Raw genomic sequence first — 22,194 nt, forward strand, 5'->3', positions numbered from 1 at the left:
AGCAATGGAACACGGCGACACAACAGAAACAGAACAACGTGATGACATGACGATGAAATATGCTTTAATGGCCAGCGGGCCTGGTGCGAGCGCTCCTCCCCGCGCCACTGCCCGCTTCGTCATCTTCGTAGCAATATGCTGATGTGCAGTAAACTGATCAACACAGTGATTTTAGAATTCTTGGTTACAAGAGACCTTGCTTACAAGAGACATGTTTTTGGGGTCTCTTGAGTGTCTCTTGTAACGAGGTTTTACTAATAGGGGCTGCGTAAAAAAAATTGTATCATGGTAATTTGTGGTTCTACTCATTGATGAGTGATTGGTGCTTGATAGGCGATGGCGAGTTAACTAAATGTTTGTAACTAATTCAGGAATTAAAGAAATTTAAAAAATGAAAAAAAAAATTTGGAAAGGGAGGCTCAAAGGTGTCAAAATGCTCAGAATGAAAAGCCAATGCTCGATGATGCAAATTAAGAAATTTGATTGTGTAATTGATTAATCAATAAGTCGAGTTAATTGAAAAAAAGAATGAATTGGAAAAAGGTGTACATAGCGAGACTGTAGCGCAAAGCAGACAGGACACACGAGAAGAACGAACAACACGAGCGCTAACTTCCAACAATCTTTATTTCAGACATGCAGCACATTTATACACCAAAGATAGGAAATCACTTGTGCTGACAGTATCACCGCCGGAGAAAAGAGAGTTCTTTATCACATAAACTAATAGACGGAGTGCTAACACAAGTCTCTCCGCAAGCATTTATCTTCTCAGCTTCAATTATCATTCGCGTGGTCATGTCAAAATTTCTTGCTAGCACAACTGTTTGTTCCAAGTACGGTTTGCAAGTTTTCGATTCACAAGAAAGAATATGATCAACAAGAGTACTACCCTTCCCATTCTTGACGTTACGTGCGTGTTCCATTAATCGCTGATTTAGGCACCGTCCTGTCTGTCCGGTGTAGTGGCCACCGCATGATAAAGGTATCTTGTACACAACACCTTCAATGCAACTGACGTAAGGCTTCAGATGACGAGTCGTGCAAGCTCGTGCTCCGTTACTGTTTGATTTGCCAATCTTGCACAAGGAAGCGAGTTTTTTTGGAGCTGAAAATACGACAGTTGTGTTTGCCCTACGTCCAATTCTCTTTAGATTATGTGAAATTCTGTGCATATACGGCATCACAACAAAAGCGTTTTCTTCCATCGGACAGTGGAGGCTGTTGACACTGATTACTATTGAATTTTCTCAGAAGTTTCTCGGCGACAGATACCTGGACATCGGCAGGGTACCCAGCATTAGTCAACCTTGTGGATTGCTCTTTAAAACTTTCAATTATCTTGTGGGTACACGATTTTTTCAGAGAGTTCTGGAAACACATGCTGACGATGGCTCTTTTTACGAGTTTTGAATGTGCGGAATGATACGGCAGTACAGGTTTATTACTGCGAGGCTGGTAGGCCCAGCAAATGCGATTAGGGTGGAAGGTGAAGATGAGGTCTAAAAACCTGATAGTGTCATTTACTGGCAATTCAGTGGTTAAAACCAGTGGGTCAAAAAATTCCTTCATGACGGTCAAAATGTTAATGGCCTTTGACTCTAATGAGCCAGAGTCACTGTTAACAAGAATTAAGAAATCGTCAACAAATCTAAAGATTTGCAACACGTCCATACCATCAAGGCGACTGATAACAGTCTTGTCAAGTTTAGATAAAAACATGTTGCTTAAAACCGGCGCCAGGCATGAACCGATGCATATACCGTCCTTCTGAAGGTATGGTTTACCTTTCCAGTTAATGAACGTTGATTTCAAGTAAAATGCTAAAAGTTCAAGGAAGCTACCCACTGATACACCCGCTGTGTTTTCAAAAGCAACACACCTGAAATCTTCAATGCACTCCTCAACACAGCAGAGTACCTTGTCATTTGGCAACGAGTAATACAAATCCTTTATGTCAACAGAAAATGCATTAATGTTTCCACCAGGCACGTCTCGGACAAACTCTATGATTTCGTCAGAATTCTTAACACTGAAAGGGTCATCATTTCTTAACAGGTTTAACTTTTCTTGCAAATACATATAGGGAAGCAGTTTTCTGCCAAGTCCCAGATTCAGATATGATAACCCTGAACGGCTGTTCAGGTTTATGGGTTTTAACGCTGAAGAAAATGTCTAAGAAATCTTTCTTTGACTCTGCTATTGCCTTGGCAAGCTTACTGAGGTTGAACTGGTTGCACATCTTCTTAGCTTTGGCTTTTACTTTTAGTATAGCCACATCCTCACGCAAGTCAAAAACGGATGACACAGCCTCATTGGCCTTAGAAGAGTATAGGTCAAAAGAGGAAACGGCAAAACCACCTTCTTTGTCCGATGGAAGCACGGAAAGTCCATGCTCACGTATGTAGTTCTCGACGCGCTTGAGAGGTAGCTTAGAAGCACCCGGCTTAGAGTGCAGCAGCACGTCGACTCCTTCAGATATACACCGGTGTTGTTCTAGTTGCGTAGCATGTTGTGACACTTGACGAACCATGGAAAGCAGCTGCGGTGCTGACGGCTTCGGTTCCACAGCAAATTTAGGCCCCAATGAGAGAACTTTGGTCACGTCGACTGGTAGATCTAAGGCCTCCAACGTGTGCACAGCGCTCCGAGTTGCTTTCGGTTGCCTGGAAAGTTCAGTCTGAAGCTTTAACAGATGCTGAGTCCGGATGAATTCAGTAGCTTGGGCTGTCAGTCGCTGGTAATCTCGGAGAGTTTGCCAAGCGGTGTGCCCTTCACCGTTTGAGAGTATCTGAGCCTCGAGGTACTGCCTGTAGATCCGAGCCTGCCTGTACCACTCAGATTTTGCAAGCTTGCACGCCCTAGTGCCATGTCCAGCTGAAGGAATGAATCCTCCAAACAACCGCTTCTCATCCTCTGGTAACAGCTTGTTGCGAATGCAGAATGACATCGAGCGCGCACGACTAACGGCATGCGCTATGGCTGCAACTGTAGCACGAGGATTATGGCATACACTGAGGAAAGGGCCCGTTGTACTAGAAATATAGTTCAAAAGGGTGGCTTTTTGGGCTTGTTGGTGCGTGAACATAGCGAGACTGTAGCGCAAAGCAGACAGGGCACACGTGAAGAACGAACAACACGAGCGCTAACTTCCAACAATCTTTGTTTCAGACATGCAGCACATTTATACGCCAAAGATAGGAAATCACTTGTGCTAACAGTATCACCGCCGGAGAAAAGAGAGTTCTTTATCGCATAAACTAATAGACGGAGTGCTAACACAAGTCTCTCCGCAAGCATTTATCTTCTCAGCTTCAATTATCATTCGCGTGGTCATGTCAAAATTTCTTGCTAGCACAACTGTTTGTTCCAAGTACGGTTTGCAAGTTTTCGATTCACAAGAAAGAATATGATCAACAAGAGTACTACCCTTCCCATTCTTGACGTTACGTGCGTGTTCCATTAATCGCTGATTTAGGCACCGTCCTGTCTGTCCGGTGTAGTGGCCACCGCATGATAAAGGTATCTTGTACACAACACCTTCAATGCAACTGACGTAAGGCTTCAGATGACGAGTCGTGCAAGCTCGTGCTCCGTTACTGTTTGATTTGCCAATCTTGCACAAGGAAGCGAGTTTTTTTGGAGCTGAAAATACGACAGTTGTGTTTGCCCTACGTCCAATTCTCTTTAGATTATGTGAAATTCTGTGCATATACGGCATCACAACAAAGCGTTTTCTTCCATCGGACAGTGGAGGCTGTTGACACTGATTACTATTGAATTTTCTCAGAAGTTTCTCGGCGACAGATACCTGGACATCGGCAGGGTACCCAGCATTAGTCAGCCTTGTGGATTGTTCTTTAAAACTTTCAGTTATCTTGTGGGTACACGATTTTTTCAGAGAGTTCTGGAAACACATGCTGACGATGGCTCTTTTTACGAGTTTTGAATGTGCGGAATGATACGGCAGTACAGGCGGAATGATACGGCAGTACAGTGGCCACCGCATGTAGTCAGCACCGCAGCTGCTTTCCATGGTTCGTCAAGTGTCACAACATGCTACGCAACTAGAACAACACCGGTGTATATCTGAAGGAGTCGACGTGCTGCTGCACTCTAAGCCGGGTGCTTCTAAGCTACCTCTCAAGCACGTCGAGAACTACATACGTGAGCATGGACTTTCCGTGCTTCCATCGGACAAAGAAGGTGGTTTTGCCGTTTCCTCTTTTGACCTATACTCTTCTAAGTCCAATGAGGCTGTGTCATCCGTTTTTGACTTGCGTGAGGATGTGGCTATACTAAAAGTAAAAGCCAAAGCTAAGAAGATGTGCAACCAGTTCAACCTCAGTAAGCTTGCCAAGGCAATAGCAGAGTCAAAGAAAGATTTCTTAGACGTTTTCTTCAGCGTTAAAACCCATAAACCTGAACAGCCGTTCAGGGTTATCATATCTGAAACTGGGACTTGGCAGAAAACTGTTTCCCTATATTTGCAAGAAAAGTTAAACCTGTTAAGAAATGACGACCCTTTCAGTGTTAAGAATTCTGACAAAATCATAGAGTTTGTCCGAGATGTGCCTGATGGAAACATTAATGCATTTTCTGTTGACATAAAGGATTTGTATTACTCGTTGCCAAATGACAAGGTACTCTGCTGTGTTGAGGAGTGCATTGAAGATTTCGGGTGTGTTGCTTTTCAAAACACAGCGGGTGTATCAGTGGGCAGCTTCCTTGAACTTTTAGCATTTTACTTGAAATCAACGTTCATTAACTGAAAAGGTAAACCATACCTTCAGAAGGACGGTATATGCATCGGTTCATGCCCGGCGCCGGTCTTAAGCTACATGTTTTTATCTAAACTTGACAAGACTGTTATCAGTCGCCTTGATGGTATGGACGTGTTGCAAATCTTTAGATTTGTTGACGATTTCTTAATTCTTGTTAACAGTGACTCTGGCTCATTAGAGTCAAAGGCCATTAACATTTTGACCGTCATGAAGGAATGTTTTGACCCACTGGTTTTAACCACTGAATTGCCAGTAAATGACATTATCAGGTTTTTAGACCTCATCTTCACCTTCCACCCTAATCGCATTTGCTGGGCCTACCAGCCTCGCAGTAATAAACCTGTACTGCCGTATCATTCCGCACATTCAAAACTCGTAAAAAGAGCCATCGTCAGCATGTGTTTCCAGAACTCTGAAAAAATCGTGTACCCACAAGATAACTGAAAGTTTTAAAGAACAATCCACAAGGCTGACTAATGCTGGGTACCCTGCCGATGTCCAGGTATCTGTCGCCGAGAAACTTCTGAGAAAATTCAATAGTAATCAGTGTCAACAGCCTCCACTGTCCGATGGAAGAAAACGCTTTGTTGTGATGCCGTATATGCACAGAATTTCACATAATCTAAAGAGAATTGGACGTAGGGCAAACACAACTGTCGTATTTTCAGCTCCAAAAAAACTCGCTTCCTTGTGCAAGATTGGCAAATCAAACAGTAACGGAGCACGAGCTTGCACGACTCGTCATCTGAAGCCTTACGTCAGTTGCATTGAAGGTGTTGTGTACAAGATACCTTTATCATGCGGTGGCCACTACACCGGACAGACAGGACGGTGCCTAAATCAGCGATTAATGGAACACGCACGTAACGTCAAGAATGGGAAGGGTAGTACTCTTGTTGATCATATTCTTTCTTGTGAATCGAAAACTTGCAAACCGTACTTGGAAGAAACAGTTGTGCTAGCAAGAAATTTTGACATGACCACGCGAATGATAATTGAAGCTGAGAAGATAAATGCTTGCGGAGAGACTTGTGTTAGCACTCCGTCTATTAGTTTATGCGATAAAGAACTCTCTTTTCTCCGGCGGTGATACTGTCAGCACAAGTGATTTCCTATCTTTGGCGTATAAATGTGCTGCATGTCTGAAATAAAGATTGTTGGAAGTTAGCGCTCGTGTTGTTCGTTCTTCTCGTGTGTCCTGTCTGCTTTGCGCTACAGTCTCGCTATGTTCACGCACCAACAAGCCCAAAAAGGCACCCTTTTGGAAAAAGGTGGTTAAAATGTTTCAAAATGCTCAGAATTACGAGCCAATGCTTGATGATGCTGATTAATAAAATTTAGAATGTTAATTGATTAGTGTTAACTGATGCTTTCAAATTTAGAATTGATACAGAACTGTGTTGTCGGAAAAAGAAAAAAAGAAAGGTTAATGTATGCAGTTATGTCACTAAACCTCTCATTCGTCTTATTAAATTAGCCTTGGCACTAGCAAGGTGGAATACTTTTCTTTTTTTTAAGAGAAGTCATCTTCTTATGTGAGCTTTATTCAGATGAGTCTTTGAGCAGGTTTCGTTACTGCCCTGCCAGCTGTCATCTTTCTTATTTTTTTACTTTCATGATGTAAAAAATGGTTGCAATGTCTAATTGAGATTAGTTTTCTTGAGCTACTTATTGTGTGAGGCAAATAGTTTCTGTGCCCTGTTGTGGGTTTGTGTCATTGTTACTGCACTTTATAGCCTTCCGACAGTTAGGGCTGTTCCCACTTATCGCGGTACCTACCTTGGTTACATTTAATTACGTGACTTAAGTGTATGTTTTGGGGAGAGCCATTGAGCTAACATAAGATTATGGCTGCACCGTACCGTCCCCAATATCTTGTCTCACCTTTATTGCAGCGCCATGCTTTGGTTTCGATTGTACAGGCGCGACCACTTCCATCTTTAACATCACTAACATGCTCGGAGCGGCCTGCGCTCCGCGGAGCGCCACTCGCGGGCGCCTGGTGAACTATAGCGCGCAGGCGCAGTGACAGCTGTAGGTGTGGCCCGGATCGCGTCGTCTGTTAGAGCGTGGCGGCTCCGCTGAATGAGCCGAACCTCGTCTGCTTTGCGGTGAAGTTGCCTTTGCTCTTGCTGTCCGCTCAGAAATCGTGAGTCGAGCAGAGCTCATGACTGCACCTGACTCTGGGCAGCATGTGAGGCTGCAGTGGCTGCTGCTGCTTCTCGTGTTCGAGAAAAAGTACTTATGCGCAAAAAGCACCGACTATTCTTTTGCATTCTTCGACAAAAAAAAAGAAACTTCATATTACTGTTAAAAGCAGATGATGAAGCGCGTGTGATCACAACAGCGCAGTTAATACCGTTTACTCACAACATTCGAAACAATGTATAACAAAAGAGAAAAAAATTGCATTTAATTCAAGGCCACACGATGAGCCTATCGCACCTGAAGCCAAGCCAACTATGCTGCGAATATTCCACAGGAAAAAATTGCGGTATCAGCATTGCACTTAAAAGTTTAGCCGAGAAGGGCATGAAGCATCATCGATGAACAGGCTCATTTTCACACCTGGTTGCGAAATTTTCGAAGCAGTACTGCCGTGTTTATGATGCTGATAATGCGCACCTTAAGATAACGAAATCACTGAACGACTATACACCACAAGATGAGCCGACTGAGCATTCCATTAGAAACCAAAGTAGTGGAAATTTCATAACTGCCCGATGCGTACTAATCAGAATACTACATCGTTTTAAACAGCCGCCGTGGTGACACAGTGGTTATGGGGCTCAACGACGCAGGTATGATCCTGGCTGCGGCTGTCGCATTTCGATTGACGGGAAGTGCTAACCATTCGTGTACTCTGCAATGTCCGTGCACGCCGAAGCCCGCGTAGTTGAAATTCGGGAGCTGTATTATGGTACAGTACAATACCCTCCCTAAGGAATAAATGAAGTTCTGCAGGAACCAGCAGTACAACATAACTGTTAACCACTGCCACATTGCTTAGCGACTGCTCCAGTTACCGTATTTACTCGAATGTAACAAGTTCTTTTTTCATGATTTTTGGCCCTCAAAGTCTGCCCTCGCGTTATAATTGAATACTGTGATTCGGTTGGCTAAAGCAGTGCCGGGGTGCAGCCATATTAAATCTGCCACCACTCTGTTTTGGTTTGCGTTGTTTTACGATGTTATGTTGGCAACATGGATACCAGGGAAGCCAAATCAGCCAAATCTTAATCCATCCAAAGTCAAAACGTTTCATTTTTTCTCGTGGGCTCAGAATCATGTCCCCTTGATCACACACTTGTCACATCTTTCGAAGTGGATTAGTGTGGTTACTTCTGTTGTTACCGCATTTCGCTCAATGGCAACACGCTATGAGCGGTACGACGCTCGCCTAAAAAAAAGGCAATTATTGTGATAGCAGAAGGAATTGGAAATTCTGTGGCAGCTCGATGGCTAGACTTTACTAATCTACCTTACGTGAGTGTCGGATGTAGCGGAAGGTGATTTTTAAATTGTGGGCCTGGCTGCAAAGGCTTCCGAATCGTCTGGGAGGACAAGAGTGAAAAGGAAGACTGAATTTCCGAGAAGTCTGCCTCCGATGACGACGACGAATGAGCATTTTTGATTAGACTGCAATGGCCATAATGTCTATTAAAGATACTTTTTCAATATCTTATCTTGCGTTATATTCGTGGTTTTATTTTTTTCCACTCGGCAATATGAAAAGTTGCCCTTCGCGTAACATTCGAGTAAATACGGTACTCATCAAGTGGCATGGAAACTTTATCAAAAAGTAGTATACATAGTGTCGCAATTTCGTCACAGAGTAACATCGCTGCCATTTTTGGATGCAAATATCTATGAATAAAGCCAAACAGTGCATGTTCTCAAACACAAACATGATTATTTACTGAGCAGCATGTCTTTCTTCCAGGGTGCACTTTGGGTGCCTGGAGATGGCGTGGCAGATCCTTCCCTTGTCTGCAAAGTGTTTGCTCAACAAGCCGCAGATATGGGTGCGTACTATATGCTGACACCGAAAAGTGGGCAGGTTGATGATTCAGTATTTCACTGCTATAATGCAAAAATAAATGCTAATCTCCAAGGCAGGGATACCAAAACAGGGCTTCATGTCTGCGCGAATCTTTGCACGCACCCTTCCCACCTCTCCCTTCTTATTTTTTCATCCTCGCTGGAACATTGCTAAATACATGTAACATTGTTTTGGGCAATATGGTGTGGAATTTAGCTGAGTTTATCTTTGAAGCATTTGTAATTTTTTAATGGAGCAGAGTTATAAACAGTGGGGTTAGTTTTCTAGCACTGGTGCCTATATTTTGTCTCCGGTGCAGTAACTGTATGGCACATGCATGATTGTGCAGTGGATGAGTAGTGTTGCATTCATGTCCACTGCTGCATAAACTTGAAAAGGCGGTTTCGAGCCGTAGGCTCTGTATTAGGTGAGACATTGTGTCAGGAGACTCAAAAATGTGTGGTTGCAGGGAAATGAACAAACGAGCAACCTCCGTGTACCGTGTCTATGGCTGGATAAACATATGACTGCATGCAGTGCACTTGCAAAGCAAAACATCCGAGTGATTGCTACAAACTGCATAGTAGATATGACTTTTCTTTAACGGTGTTGGCATTAGATAATGGCTTTTCACTTTCGCTTGACGAAACTGGTGAAATCTATCGTTCTCACTAGAGTTTCATCTCAAATGCAGGCTGCTGTCATACAGGTTTTTGTTAGAAAAAATTACTGTGGTTTGAACTGTTTTCGGAAGATTTTTCGGGGCTCGTCTGATAACTCGAAGTAATGTAAATGCTCGTGGTTACGGTGTAGAAGCGTCTACGTTCATGTCAGTTATTTGCTGCAATCTTGTGCATTGTGCAAGCTCAGCATGAACACGCACAGTGCCGAGTAGCACCTTTGTTGCGTTGTTATGTAATTGCAGATGCTGCTATATAGGCATTACTTTTTTCTGTCTGTTAAAACCCACGGTGAAGCTTTTTTTGTGCTGATAGAAGTTTTTGCTTAAATATGATGGTGGACCACGCTGCACATGAGAATGAGTGAGGGTCATGATGCTGATTAGCTTAGGCTTGCACTGTTCAGTGTTTTACAATGGCTTGATGCTCAGATACCACACAAACTTGGTAATGTGTTGCATATGGGTTTATTATCATGAAGCTGTATGCAAGAGACAGCGTATTGGAGAGCTCTAAATTGACTTTGACATGCCCGGGATTCAATTATGTGCACCGAAACTGCACAGCAAAGACGCATTGTTTCGTGTCATTTGGTTCCACAACCTGGGGCTCAGCAGCTGAATGCAATAGCTGCTGAGCCACTGTGGTGGCTATCTAGATGTGGGGGTGTTTAGTATGTTTGCTATATTTCAGTGCTTTTTGCCAACCAATTCTATTTTATACTCTTTGTTGCAGGCATCAAAATCATGGAAGGTTGCTCGGTTGAAAAGGTCACTTCACGTGGTCAACACAACATGCACGATGTGGAAACAAACTGGGGAAACATTCGTTGTGAATATTTTGTCAATTCAGCTGGTTACGTAAGTGGCTTTATAGCGACAAGCTGTTGAAAGATGCGAGCAAGCCTGTACGGCCACTGATGGGGTGATGCTTTTCTCTCTCGTACCGTTAAGTGCCTTCATCGTCGCTTGTGCTTTCACCTGTGCCAGTTATTAGATGGTGACAGCTGTTGGTGCTACCACTATTCTCAGTGCGACTGGCAAAGTGCCATTTTTGTGCATTGCGTGCCTCATCATCATCATTGAAGCAGGTTTTGTGGTGTTTATTGCATTAATGAGTGTGTTCTATTGCGGGGCCATTCTAGAGCTTTGTCGTGTAGGTAATGGCTGAGGGCATGCTAAACAGCCAGAGCGTATAGCAGTAGTGCCGCGGCCACATGGCGGCCAGCTGTGGACATCCTGTGCACGCTGAAACGTCATTCTCGGCAGAAATTTGTATTACTCGCGTCATGATTCTTTTTCTGATGGCTGTACTGTTACCAGTCTTGTACACATTACAGAAAATAAGTAGCTGATTACAATTACAGTTACTTCATCTGAAATGTACCTGATTTCAGTGGTTAATTACAGCCTCCAAAGGTAACCGAACCATTACAGGGAGGTACTGTCGAACCCGGTTATATCGAACCCGGATATATCGAATTTTGGTTATATCGAACTCACGGAATATCCCCTTGAAAATTCCATGCAAAAGTATAGAAAAGCCGCATCATATATCGAACTCAGTTTCACCGGTCATTCGATATATCGAACTCCGCACCCCGCACTGGAAAGTGTGCCTTCCCCAAAAACGATCGCATCACCCTTGGCCGTTTGCCACGTGACGTTTTCAAGCCACGGCGGAAGGAATGAGAGGGGACAGTTCGGCGACGACTGGTTTGGGCAGCACCGCGCCCATTCCCCAAAGGCGTGCGCATCTGCAGTTATCGTTTGCCACGCGCCAGCACATGACGTTTGCAAGCCATGTGCGTGGGTGTGCCCATTCTTTTGCCGAGCTCTCTCCTTCAGCACGCGCTACCCATGCGCCAAGCTAGCTCAGCCCGTTTTCAGACAGACGTCGGACGCTTTCTCCAGCGTGTGTTGCGAACCCTTTGCGCGCGGCGGCTGACGTGGCTATGGCGCCTGCGGATGTTAAAAAGCGATAGATCTCTCTCTCTCTTTTTGTGAGAGTCATCCATTCTTATCGTTGTGCTGTACGCGCGGCGTAGCGTAAGATATGGTGGCTGCGGACAGGAAGAAGTGGCAGTTATTTTTTTCTTTTTGGCGGGAGTTGTTTATCCTTGCATGTACCAACGAAAGCACGCGGTCAGCTGCGATCATGACGCCCGCCTCAAGCGCAGTGGGATAAATCGAGCCAGGCTTGTGCAGTCAAGCCATCACAGGTACTCTGCCAAGTTCGCTCCCTACCACTGCAGGAGCTATCAAAAGATAACCGCGCACGCCGCTGTGATGTTATCGCTGCGCAGCATCTTGGCACGCTGCCAAGAAATGAGCTGTGGATGAGGCGACCCAAACGGAGTGGCGCGCGCCATCGACATGCAAGCGAAAACGCTCGCGATTTCTGCCGCAGCGACACAGAAACCTTGTTTTGAGCTGCCGTGGTGGCTCGAGTGGCGAGAGGGACGCAGTTCCAACAAGTTGGAAATTTTTCGCTCTGTCACTGCCGCTCGTCGCTGAGATCGCTCAATCACTTGCATTTGAGCGAGTTGGCCTTAACGCTTTTTTTTTTTTTCATCTTCACGGGTGCAGAAGTGGAGGGTGGGTTCATTATGCGAGTGGGTTGATTACACGACAAATACGGTATCGTTTTTTAGCATCGTAAGTGCCGTCACAAGCCGATTTCTGTATATCGAATTATCGATATATCGAACTATTTCGCGATCCCCTTTGAGTTCGATGTATCCGGGTTCGACAGCAATAGATTACTACTGCATTATTTTCATTGTTTTTTTATGAGCATTACACAGATAAGAATGAGCTGGGGCAGCTTGCTTGATTGGAAAAATGCTTCACTCCTTGAGAAGGTTGTAGTCTGCACAGTCTGTTAACTAAAAATTAGCTTCTGTTGAGGAATGACAGAAAAAAAAAAAAAAAAAAAGAAAACCTCTTTCAGTTCTTTTCTTATTATATTAGTGCCATACTTTAGGTCGTAGCTAGTCTTTCTTTTTGAACCTTGAGAAAATGAGCGTAGCAGAACATGTGACTGTACAACCTTTTTGAGAGTGTGGAAAACTGTCCTGTAATCCATGCATTGTATGTCCAGAAAGCTAATGCCATATTTACTCACATTATGGATGCACTCTTATAATGAATGCATCTGCTATTTTTGGTTCTCAAAATGTGTAATTTTTTTTCTCTCGCATTACAAATGTACCTATTATCACCCTTTAACCCATTGGCTTCCGCACCCTCCGTGACTGTTTCTGCCTGGCATTCCACACCAAAATGCCGACACGCGTTCGGCACGTGGGTTGCTCTATAAGAATTGCAATAAATTCCGCTACACACGTCATAGGAAGACAAAATTTGCTTTATTCTGTTTGGAAAGGCTTGCTGCATCACACCGTCTAATATGACTTGCATGTATGGAAAGCTTTGAAGCATACAGGCATGTGAAGTGCAACTTCACATTTTTCACACTCCTATCGGCTCTTCGAGTTTTTCCCGTGTGTCTTGCAAACTGAGCGTAGCCTTGATGGATTCTGCTTGATTTTGTTCGGTGGGATCTGGCGAGGTCTGCAGCCACATTGGTGCAGCTGCAACATGCGATTTTCCTCTTCGAAAATCTCCTCGGCGAGGTTGACTTTCCAGTCTGTGTAGTGGAAATGCTTACCCACTGCTTTGGCAGATAAGATGTAGCTGTTATAAGCAGCGATGTCCATAATGTAAGATTGTAGCCTTTCGCACATCTTCTCATAATTGGAAAGGAAGCCAGTTGTTGGTCCTCGTGATCCACTCCACTCATGCCTCGGTTGTAATCAACTACAACTTGTGGCTTCACAACTGGCACGCCATTCTGGCGACGCTTTTTTTCTCTGTCAGTAAGATTTGTTCAATTGTGCCAAGTTGACAGCATTGTGACCTACTTTTTTGTCTTGCCAAGTGAGGGCCATGATGCCTCGCGAAAAGAGACTTGCATTCGCCTTTTTGAAGCTTCAGCTTCTTGAATTCCTTTGCCATTTCTGCGTAGATGGACCACGCCCACAGCGTTCGAGTCAGCTTTCTTTAGGTGGTGAAATAGTAATGGCAAAGAATACCGGTTGTCCATAAACACAGTGTGGCCATCGGGCACACGTTTTTCTAGAAGGTCGATTACAACCGCTTCACTGCAAAACAACTCAGCAGTAACGGGAGTTTTCACACTTTTGCTAGTGTAAATGGAGAACTTTAGGCAGTAGCCACTTGAAGACTCACACACTTTGTAGAACTTAAGGCCAAATCTTGCCCGTTTCAAGGGGTTAAACTGGACCTAGGACAGCCGACCACGAAACTTTATAAGGCTTTCATCAACTGCCATACACTATTCAAGATGATAGGCTGTACCAATGTACTTCAGTACATGGTCGAGTGCAGGGCGTATCTTCCGCAGCTTATCTCTATATTGAGGAAGCGAGGTGTCGCAGAAATGAAGATATCGTGAGTGCCCAAAAATGCTGCCTCCACATCACAGAAGCAAGAAATGGTGTGCTTATAACAGATCTTGTTGACCAGTAAGACTGAATGCTGCTCTTCTTTGCCTGGCTTATCAGCACGCACATAGCGAAGTAAGCTTTAATTTCATTCGATGTTGGTTCATGCCAGTAGTGATTGGCATGCAAATGCCGTTTCTCGCATGCAAAGGCATTTGTGTGTAATATGATGGTGCTCCAAATCTCGTCTCTGAGCAGAGCGTTGAACAACATTGCCAGAGCACTGGGATTTGCACCTACTTGTAGCTAGATGGCCCGCTTAGTACCTGGTTGACCACAAAAGGTGTGCTTGACAATCTTTTCTATTGTGTCATCCGCTTCCCATTGCCAGTCATCCAGATTTCGCGTCATTGGAGATTGTGGCGGAGAGTCACTTAGATCTTGCGCTGAACACGAGTTGTCTTGCATAGCTCTCGAACACAAGATTGAGAACTTCCTCGGCCGTCAAACCGCTCTTTCTCCGCGGTGCCATGTTTGGAAATAATGCCAAAAACAACCATACTCTGAGCGGCCAGCGATTCGCCAGCCAAAGCGACTTTGGCCTCAGTCGGTGCGGCTGGCGGATCGCCGGCCGCAAAAGCCAATGGGTCACTTGGTCTGAAACCGTGCTAGTAAGAGGCATTTTTATGTTGACTATAGAAGTGTGGGAATATAAAATTTTTGAGTGCAAAGCTAATAAGAATGATAAAAAAGGAGGCAAACCGTATAAAATATTTTCTAATAGTAGTTCTCAGTATTATTACAGGGCATATTCAGATTGTTTCAAATCTCAATACAGGTAGTTTAAACTGAAAGAAAGTGGTTTTCCTCAAACCTTAACTTTAGAAAGAAACTGAGATACAGCTGAAGAATTTTCTCTCTACCCATCACCATTATTTGTCGTACCTGTAAGATCTATCAGGGATTAAATAAGAAAGAGGCTGTCATGTAGTGGTAAGAGTAGTAAAGTTTATTTAGAAGACAAATATCCTCTTTCCAGGTGTTTGGATAACAAATGCATTCAGTAATAAAAGAAAATGTGTGACATTACAGTTTGACTTAATGCTTATGTGATAAAGACTCTTATGGAATGCTGTCGTGAAGCACTGTAAGGTGGCCAGATACTTCTTACTAGAGGAGTGACGTCAACCAGTGGTCGATTAATGGTCGTTTAATGGCTCTGCTGTCCATTTCGCGAGGAGGAGCTCACAGAATGGACTGCAGAGCAGCAGCTTGAGCTTCAGTGCTGGACTCTCTCTCTTTCTCACGATACCCTAGGACAAAGTGCTAGTTGTAGAATGCCGCCCCAAATGCAGAGTCCAGGATGACGGCTAACATGCTTGGTCCTCGTGTATCAGTTTCACTGGGCTTCAAGTTCCATGATTGACCCAAACGGTGTTGCAAACTAAGATTAGGAAAATGAAACCTACACTACTGGCTAGGCTTGCGCCTGACGTTCCTCTTATGCTATTTCGTTCTCGGCTGGGGCCTAAAATATGCAGTTTTTATACCCTGAGTGACAAAAGCTGTAGCGATACAACGGCTTCTGTGAGACCATGGCAGGGCACACGAATCGCAGCTTGTCCCTTCCGCTATTCATACACAAGTTGGACCGTCTTTATGTGTGCACTGCGTCTGTGGTTGTAGTGATCCAAAGCGAGAGGATTGCTACAAGTTGGGTTTACATCCAGGTGCGGACTGCATTGTGGCACATTGTAATGGCCTGTCACATGGTGCCATATTTAGTTTTTCAACCTGCGAGCATGCAGCAGCCATGCCACGGCTCTCAATGGCCATCAATGCATTGATTTCATACGAAGCCTAGCATTACGTACATGTTTTTCGTGTGCCGGCAGTCGATTCTGTGCAGAAAGCGTTAACGCAAAGACAAGTGCAAGCTACTGCCGTTTGAAAAAGGTCGTGATGCCTTAGCACGAGTTTAGACAAAAAACTTCACCATTTCTGGATATTTAAGAACTACGAATAGTTAGAATTGTGAAAATGCAGGATGGATTGAATAGTAAACACTATTCAAGAACTGTTCAGAGTTTTCAAATGGTATTCTAAATTCTACCCTCTATATTGTAATTTTGGATTGAAACAAAGGTGTGGTTGATTTGCGCAACGCTTTTGGCTAAAAAATAAATGGAAAGCTGGCCAGGGGCTGTACTCTGTGAAGATCCATTGTCCATTTTTCGTTTTGGATCCATTCAGTCCTCTGGCATTGGTCACTGTTGTTTGGCGACATGGCTGCAGCTTTCAAGAGTCTGTTGGAAGTGATCCGGCCATTGGCTGGTTTCCAACTGTGCCTTATTGCTATCACAGCATTTCCATATAATTTCTTATGTTTATATTCTAACTTTATTTTATTCTCTTTAATATTGTTAATTAATTTATTTTTTTACTGTCGATCCTGGATGTATCGAACTTGAATGGGATCTCGAAATAGTTCAATATATAGATAATTTATTTATCAATACAAAGCAAGCCAACAGATGAGCTTCTCTGTAAGCAAGAAGTGTGCATATGATGCACCCATGCTAGTGGCACGCTTCTTGCTGTGGTACACATTTTGCCGCCATACTGGCAGTCAACTGCTTGCTGCGAGTACAGCTTCTCACGAGGTGCACACGTGCACGCTCTCACGTTGAGTGTCATTCAGGCCAAACATTGAAAAGACGGGCACACCTCTACATGCCTCTACATGGGTGTAAGCGCGCACTCAATATTCCATAGGGGACAAATTGGGGTGTCAGGGCTCGCGTCTTGTGCCGCGTGGCGTAAGTATCTTTGGGGTTGGGATTGACATCAAAGGTACTGTGGACAGCTATTTGTGAAAAGCCAGTGTTGGCCATAGAAGGTCTAAATCTGTTACTGGGTCGCTATAAATGCAATTATAACTCAGTTAAAATAGGTGGAATCCTTTTTACACAACACCAAAGGGACAAGACAGGGGCTGACAAACAGTTGTGAGTTAGCGCCTGTCTTGTCCCTTATGCGTTGCGCTAAAAAGGGTTCCATTTTGAAAAAAATGAATCAACCAGCCCGGAAACAAACGTTGCCAATTTAAAATATGGTACAGTTGGTTTCTCTTTCAGCAGCAAAACAGGCCTCCTATACTTTTGCATAGGATCTTCAAGGGGGTAATTGGGTAATAAAAATTATGAGAGTTTGGTATACGTGATAGTTCAACATATGCGTGTTTGATATATGCAGGTATATTTCACGCTATTTTATGCTTGTCGTCAATTTCATTTGATTTTTCTTATGTGTGTGCTAATTATTATCCATTTACTTTCATTGAGACTCTCATGACTGTGAGCTGCACAAGTTAAGCACAGTTTCAACCATTAACCAAACAACCGTTGCAGCCACTCGTGCACTTGATGGCATTGTTATGCAAAAGTCTGCGAATTAATTTTAACTTGAGAGGCAAAACGTGCCAGTGAAATGTGATACCAGCCTCCTTTTTTTTTTCCAAACAGTTCCCATTGGTTGTCTCACAGGGCGTGGCGTGTATAGAAATCTCATTTCGTGCAATCTGCATGTTTAATGGATTATCTTTGTGAAAGGCAGGCCTGCTAATTTGTCACAAAATATGAATAGCTGCATGAATGAGGGACATATCATCAACGTTCTGCCCTGATCGCAGCTTATGTATCATGTTAAGGGAAAAGACTGATAAGTAGCTCTGAACATTGTTGTGCATTTTTGTGTTTTGTTGTAGTTTGGGCGGCACGTTGGCAAAATGAGCACACCTGAAGTAAGGGTTCCCTTGCATCCATGTGGTCACCATTTTCTCCACACGCTACCTGTGGAAGGCATGAACCCTGTCATGCCTGGTGAGTGTCTGGATGACATGTTAAAATATGTGGCTGTTAGATCGTGTTAGTGCGGAATAGCACACAGTTGTTGTTGTTGTAAAATTTAGTGAAGTGTGCGTTGATTATTGCTAGTATCTCGTCTGCACTGCAAGTGAAGGAACTGACTAGCTAGTGAAAAATTCTTGCATTGGTGTGCGACCTTTTTATGGTGTGTAGAGGTAAAGGCTCTAGGTAAAATTAATATTGTGCTACACATTCTCTCTCTTCTTTATTTATTTTGATAATGGCCTTGCAGCATAATATTGTGTTTGCAAATAAAAGTGTAGGCCAGATTGCCGAAGTAAATCTCGAAAGGGCTAGTGGTAGATTTATTATCATACTCATTTGTTTCTTAACTGGCATGCCACGATGGCATTGTTTATGAAAACTGCACTCTGTTGCACTAGCTCTTTGTGGGATCTGTTCTGTGTATAACAAGTGACGATTCTAAGAATGAGTGTATTGAAAGGGTTTTGTATTTTTGTTTGTAAAAGCTGTCGGATTTGCTTGATGGCGTTAATTATAACTTCAGTTGCTTGTTTTTGCATTTTTGAACATGCTGCCTTTAATCAATTAGTGCTTATTGCCTGTGCACATTTGTAATAGGCCACATTGACAAGGGTACTGCTGCAGGCCATTACAGAAAGGAGCTGCGCAGACACAGGATGATGAAGAGAACTACACAGGCACTGACTGACAGCTGGAGTTTATTAGAATGGGCTTGCATAATATGCATTCTTGAGGAAACTTTCAGCTGAATTGATGTCAGCAGCAGTGTAAGCAGCTGAATAAAAGTGTTAAAATTTATAAATGTGCCAAAATTTTAACAAGATTGAAATGATGTTTTGAAATTATAGAAAAAGTGGCATATATAATAGATACCGGGAAAGAACATGCTAAGTGACTAGCAGGGAATCTTAGGGCTTGGAGGCGCAGCGAAGTGGTTAAAAATTAAAAAAAAGTGGCTAAAAGAATAGGTGATGGCACTGAGAAAAATAATATAGGGGAGGTAGTGTTACTGTTTTTCCAGCTAGGTTGCCCCTTTTATAATTATGCCAGTGGATGGTTGCTGATGTATGTAGTGCCACTGCTTTGAGTGAGATAGGTTGCACGTACCTCTCACGTGCGTTTGTTGGGGTGACTTCTTTAAACCATCATCCTGTCAAAGGCTAGCAGGAAAGAGCATTCTTTGTAGTGAACAGACGAATTGCTGCCTGTGCCCACCTCAAGTAATTTTGAATATTTCTGCAAGCGCTCGTTGATACATCTTCCTGTTTGCCCCGTGTAGGATGCTCCACATGATAGCAGTAATTTCGTAGACATTCGAAGGTCACTCATGGGTTTATGAATCTGTGTTTTTTTGTGTGTGTGCTCTTCATTTAATCAACTTGGTTGATTTATTTGGGGCTTTACATCACCCCAGACGTCGACTTTGTTGATAAGTTTCCTTAAGACTGCATACTTACTTAGTGTTTTCGGGTAAAACCTGATTTTACGTGGTTTTCGCACCCCGAAAACGGTCCTAAAATATCGGGTAACACCCGATTTTTCCCGGTTTCTGGAACAAGTGTGCTCACGGAACTTGTTAAAAGCACCAAGCAGAAGCTATTCGAGCGATACTTTATGATAAAGAGGTTTTTTATGCCAAGGCAATCTTAATGCAAGATGCACTCGAACCACTTTTAGATGTACAGAAAATGCTTAAAAGCGAGAAACTTCTGATGCCAAACTTCGATCACCTCGTGAACGTCAAGCTACGAGTTTTTCATGATGATCGGTAAAAGTGATCGAACAAGAAGTATTTTGTCTATATTACCTAAGAGCATTGCCACATCAGTAAAAACTTGTTGTGAAGAGTTTTGCCCTTAAAATCTCCACAAAATGAGGCTGCACTCTGAAACCGAACATCTCAGACAAAGCAGAAAACCAGTTGACAACGTAAAAACTGGTGCCTTACTCGATCCTTCCAGAAGCGGCTGCTGAGCCAGTCGTTAGATAACTACCGACTTCTCTTTATTTCCTTGACGGGTGATGTAGGCTCGCTTCACGAAGAGTTTAACCAGTACTTGCTGGAGGCAAGTCCCACAAATGAAAATGTTGAACTGATGGACTATTGGAACGAAGCAACTGGGCTACCCCAGGCTAGCAAATGCAGTGTTGACATTGTTGTGTCTACCTAACGGCAGCTGTGACATTGAGCGACCGTTCTCTTAGCTATAAGATATTTCCAGAGAGCAGATAGGTCTTTGATGTAAACCGAAATGTTGCGCATGCAGATGACTATGCATGTTAATAAGGGCGTGTAAAATATCGATGACTAGCTCACATGAATAAATGTTTCTTGTTCAAAAACTGACCGTTGCACATCACTGGGAGTAATAACTATGACATACGCCGAATTGTAAAATACTTTCTTGAAAGCAACACAAAACTTAACCCTAATCATTACCCAATGATTAGAAGAAATCGAATAAAATATTAGTTTGTAAATTTAACCCGATAAAACCCGAATTTCGGAGTGTTTCCGCTAAAAACCCGATTTCTCCCCTATTATCAAGTTGAAAAATAACGCCCGGTTTTTATCTCTCGAATTTGAAAAAATATAAAACCCGAAAATAAAAAACCCTATGCATACTGTGTGTGTGCCTTCAAAAACTTCAGTTGTTAATCGATGCCTGTGTTGTTATCTTCACATGTCTGTGCTGTTCTTTTTTTTTTTTATCATTTCATTTCCCTTCTTTTGGAGAGTGGGACATGGTACTGATTTAGCAAGCGAAAGTGGCAACAGTATCGTAATTTCATTTGTTAGAACATAGCTGAGAACTACCTCTTGTGATGTTAGGAAGATATTTTATACATGCCACAATAGTAACTGACAGCCATTTTTAAATGCTAGTGTGCATAAAATTATGGTGACCTGTTACAGAATTGCAAAGGCTTGGCTGCCTGTTTCTAACCTGCTTTTAGGAATGGTACTAATGTTGGTTCCTTGGTACAGGTTATCATTGCTGCAGTTTTTATCTTTCTATTCACTTCATCAGTACACGTCAGAAATTACCAAGTACATTTTTGTTGACTCACTGCTTTGCGTCACCAGGTTTCGAAAATGTAGTTTTTCAGTGCAGATGCATTGGCTCGCATAGTATAACAGTAATAGTTTGGTCGTTAAAGGGGACATGGCTTTGTAATAGCGAAAAATGGTTAAAAAAATTCTTTTTTAAAAATTTCTATATTCACTTCCATGTCTTGCTTTGTTTATTCTTTCTCAAACATTCATTACTGAAATCCACTGGGAAGACTCTAAAAAATGTGATTTAATAAACCATGGTGGCTCTGCGTATCAATGGATGAGCGCTTGGACAGTCAGCATTTTTCTCCATTCCGATTTTCTGACAACGTGCTCACTTTGTGGAGCAGATTTCATCGTGACTGTTATATCTGTTTTGATCTCTTTTCTTTTGTTGCACTTCTAGACCAATACTGCAGGTCGAGACATTCTTTGTTTTTAATTGTGTGATCTGTAAATTTCTTGAATAAAATTATCTCTTAGATGCTGATGTTTACGAAAACTACATTGAGAAACTATAGAAAAAAAATATTCTTTAGATACAAGACTAAAAATTTGTGAGAGCAGATCTTAATGTGTTCGAGGAGTTAAGTTGGAAATCGTCGAGCAAATAAAAAATTGTTGCTGAATGTCGCATCCCTCCTTGGATGGACAGTGCATTAAAATTACTCTAGTTGTGGCATGTTATTTTTTCATATTTGCCTTATGTCTACTTCTTAAATTGCGTTATTGCTCTCTAATGTAGAAAATTGCCGTACGCATATATATATATTTTTTTCTGCAGCTATTGTCTTTTGTGAGGCAGGATTTATAAAAAGATTCGGTGTCACTTCTTTCAAGGTAATTCTTTTTCTGCTCTTAAAAAAGAGTATGCAAAGAGAGGGAGCTAGCAGCAATAGATGCTCTGCTGGATTATGGTCGGTCCACATTTCAGAAGTATGGTAGGTACTATGCAATATAATGCAACTACGGCATTCAAGGAAGCGGGATCGAATCCCGGCCTTTGCAGCCGCTTTTCGATGGAGGCGAAAAGCTAGGTGCCCGTGTGCTGTGCGATGTCAGCGCACATCAAAGAACCCCAGGTGGTCGAAACTTCCGGAGTCCTCCACTACGGCATCTCTCATAGCCTGAGTCGCTTTGGGACGTTAAACCCCGAAACCAAACCAAAACAACTACGGCATTTAATGTTGCTTTAAAATATTGGCGTACAGTTGCTTTACCAAGGAATTACAGTGCCGAAAATTCTCTAAA

The 22,194-nt window shown here is 42.9% G+C and overlaps 1 protein-coding gene across 1 annotated transcript in view; it reads left to right on the forward strand.

Annotated features, from left to right (window-relative positions):
• The window catches only part of LOC146204010 (pyruvate dehydrogenase phosphatase regulatory subunit, mitochondrial), a 104,215-nt gene that overhangs the window by 29,393 nt on the left and 52,628 nt on the right, over positions 1–22,194 (forward strand). Inside the window, exons 6-8 of the mRNA XM_084589059.1 lie at positions 8,728–8,809; positions 10,242–10,366; positions 17,741–17,855. Coding sequence (XP_084445185.1) covers positions 8,728–8,809; positions 10,242–10,366; positions 17,741–17,855 — 322 coding nt within the window. The remainder of the gene's footprint in view (positions 1–8,727; positions 8,810–10,241; positions 10,367–17,740; positions 17,856–22,194) is intronic.

The sequence above is a fragment of the Amblyomma maculatum genome, chromosome 1 (genome assembly GCF_055883805.1).
Source record: "Amblyomma maculatum isolate TAMU_Amacu chromosome 1, ASM5588380v1, whole genome shotgun sequence".
Classification (NCBI taxonomy): domain Eukaryota; kingdom Metazoa; phylum Arthropoda; class Arachnida; order Ixodida; family Ixodidae; genus Amblyomma; species Amblyomma maculatum.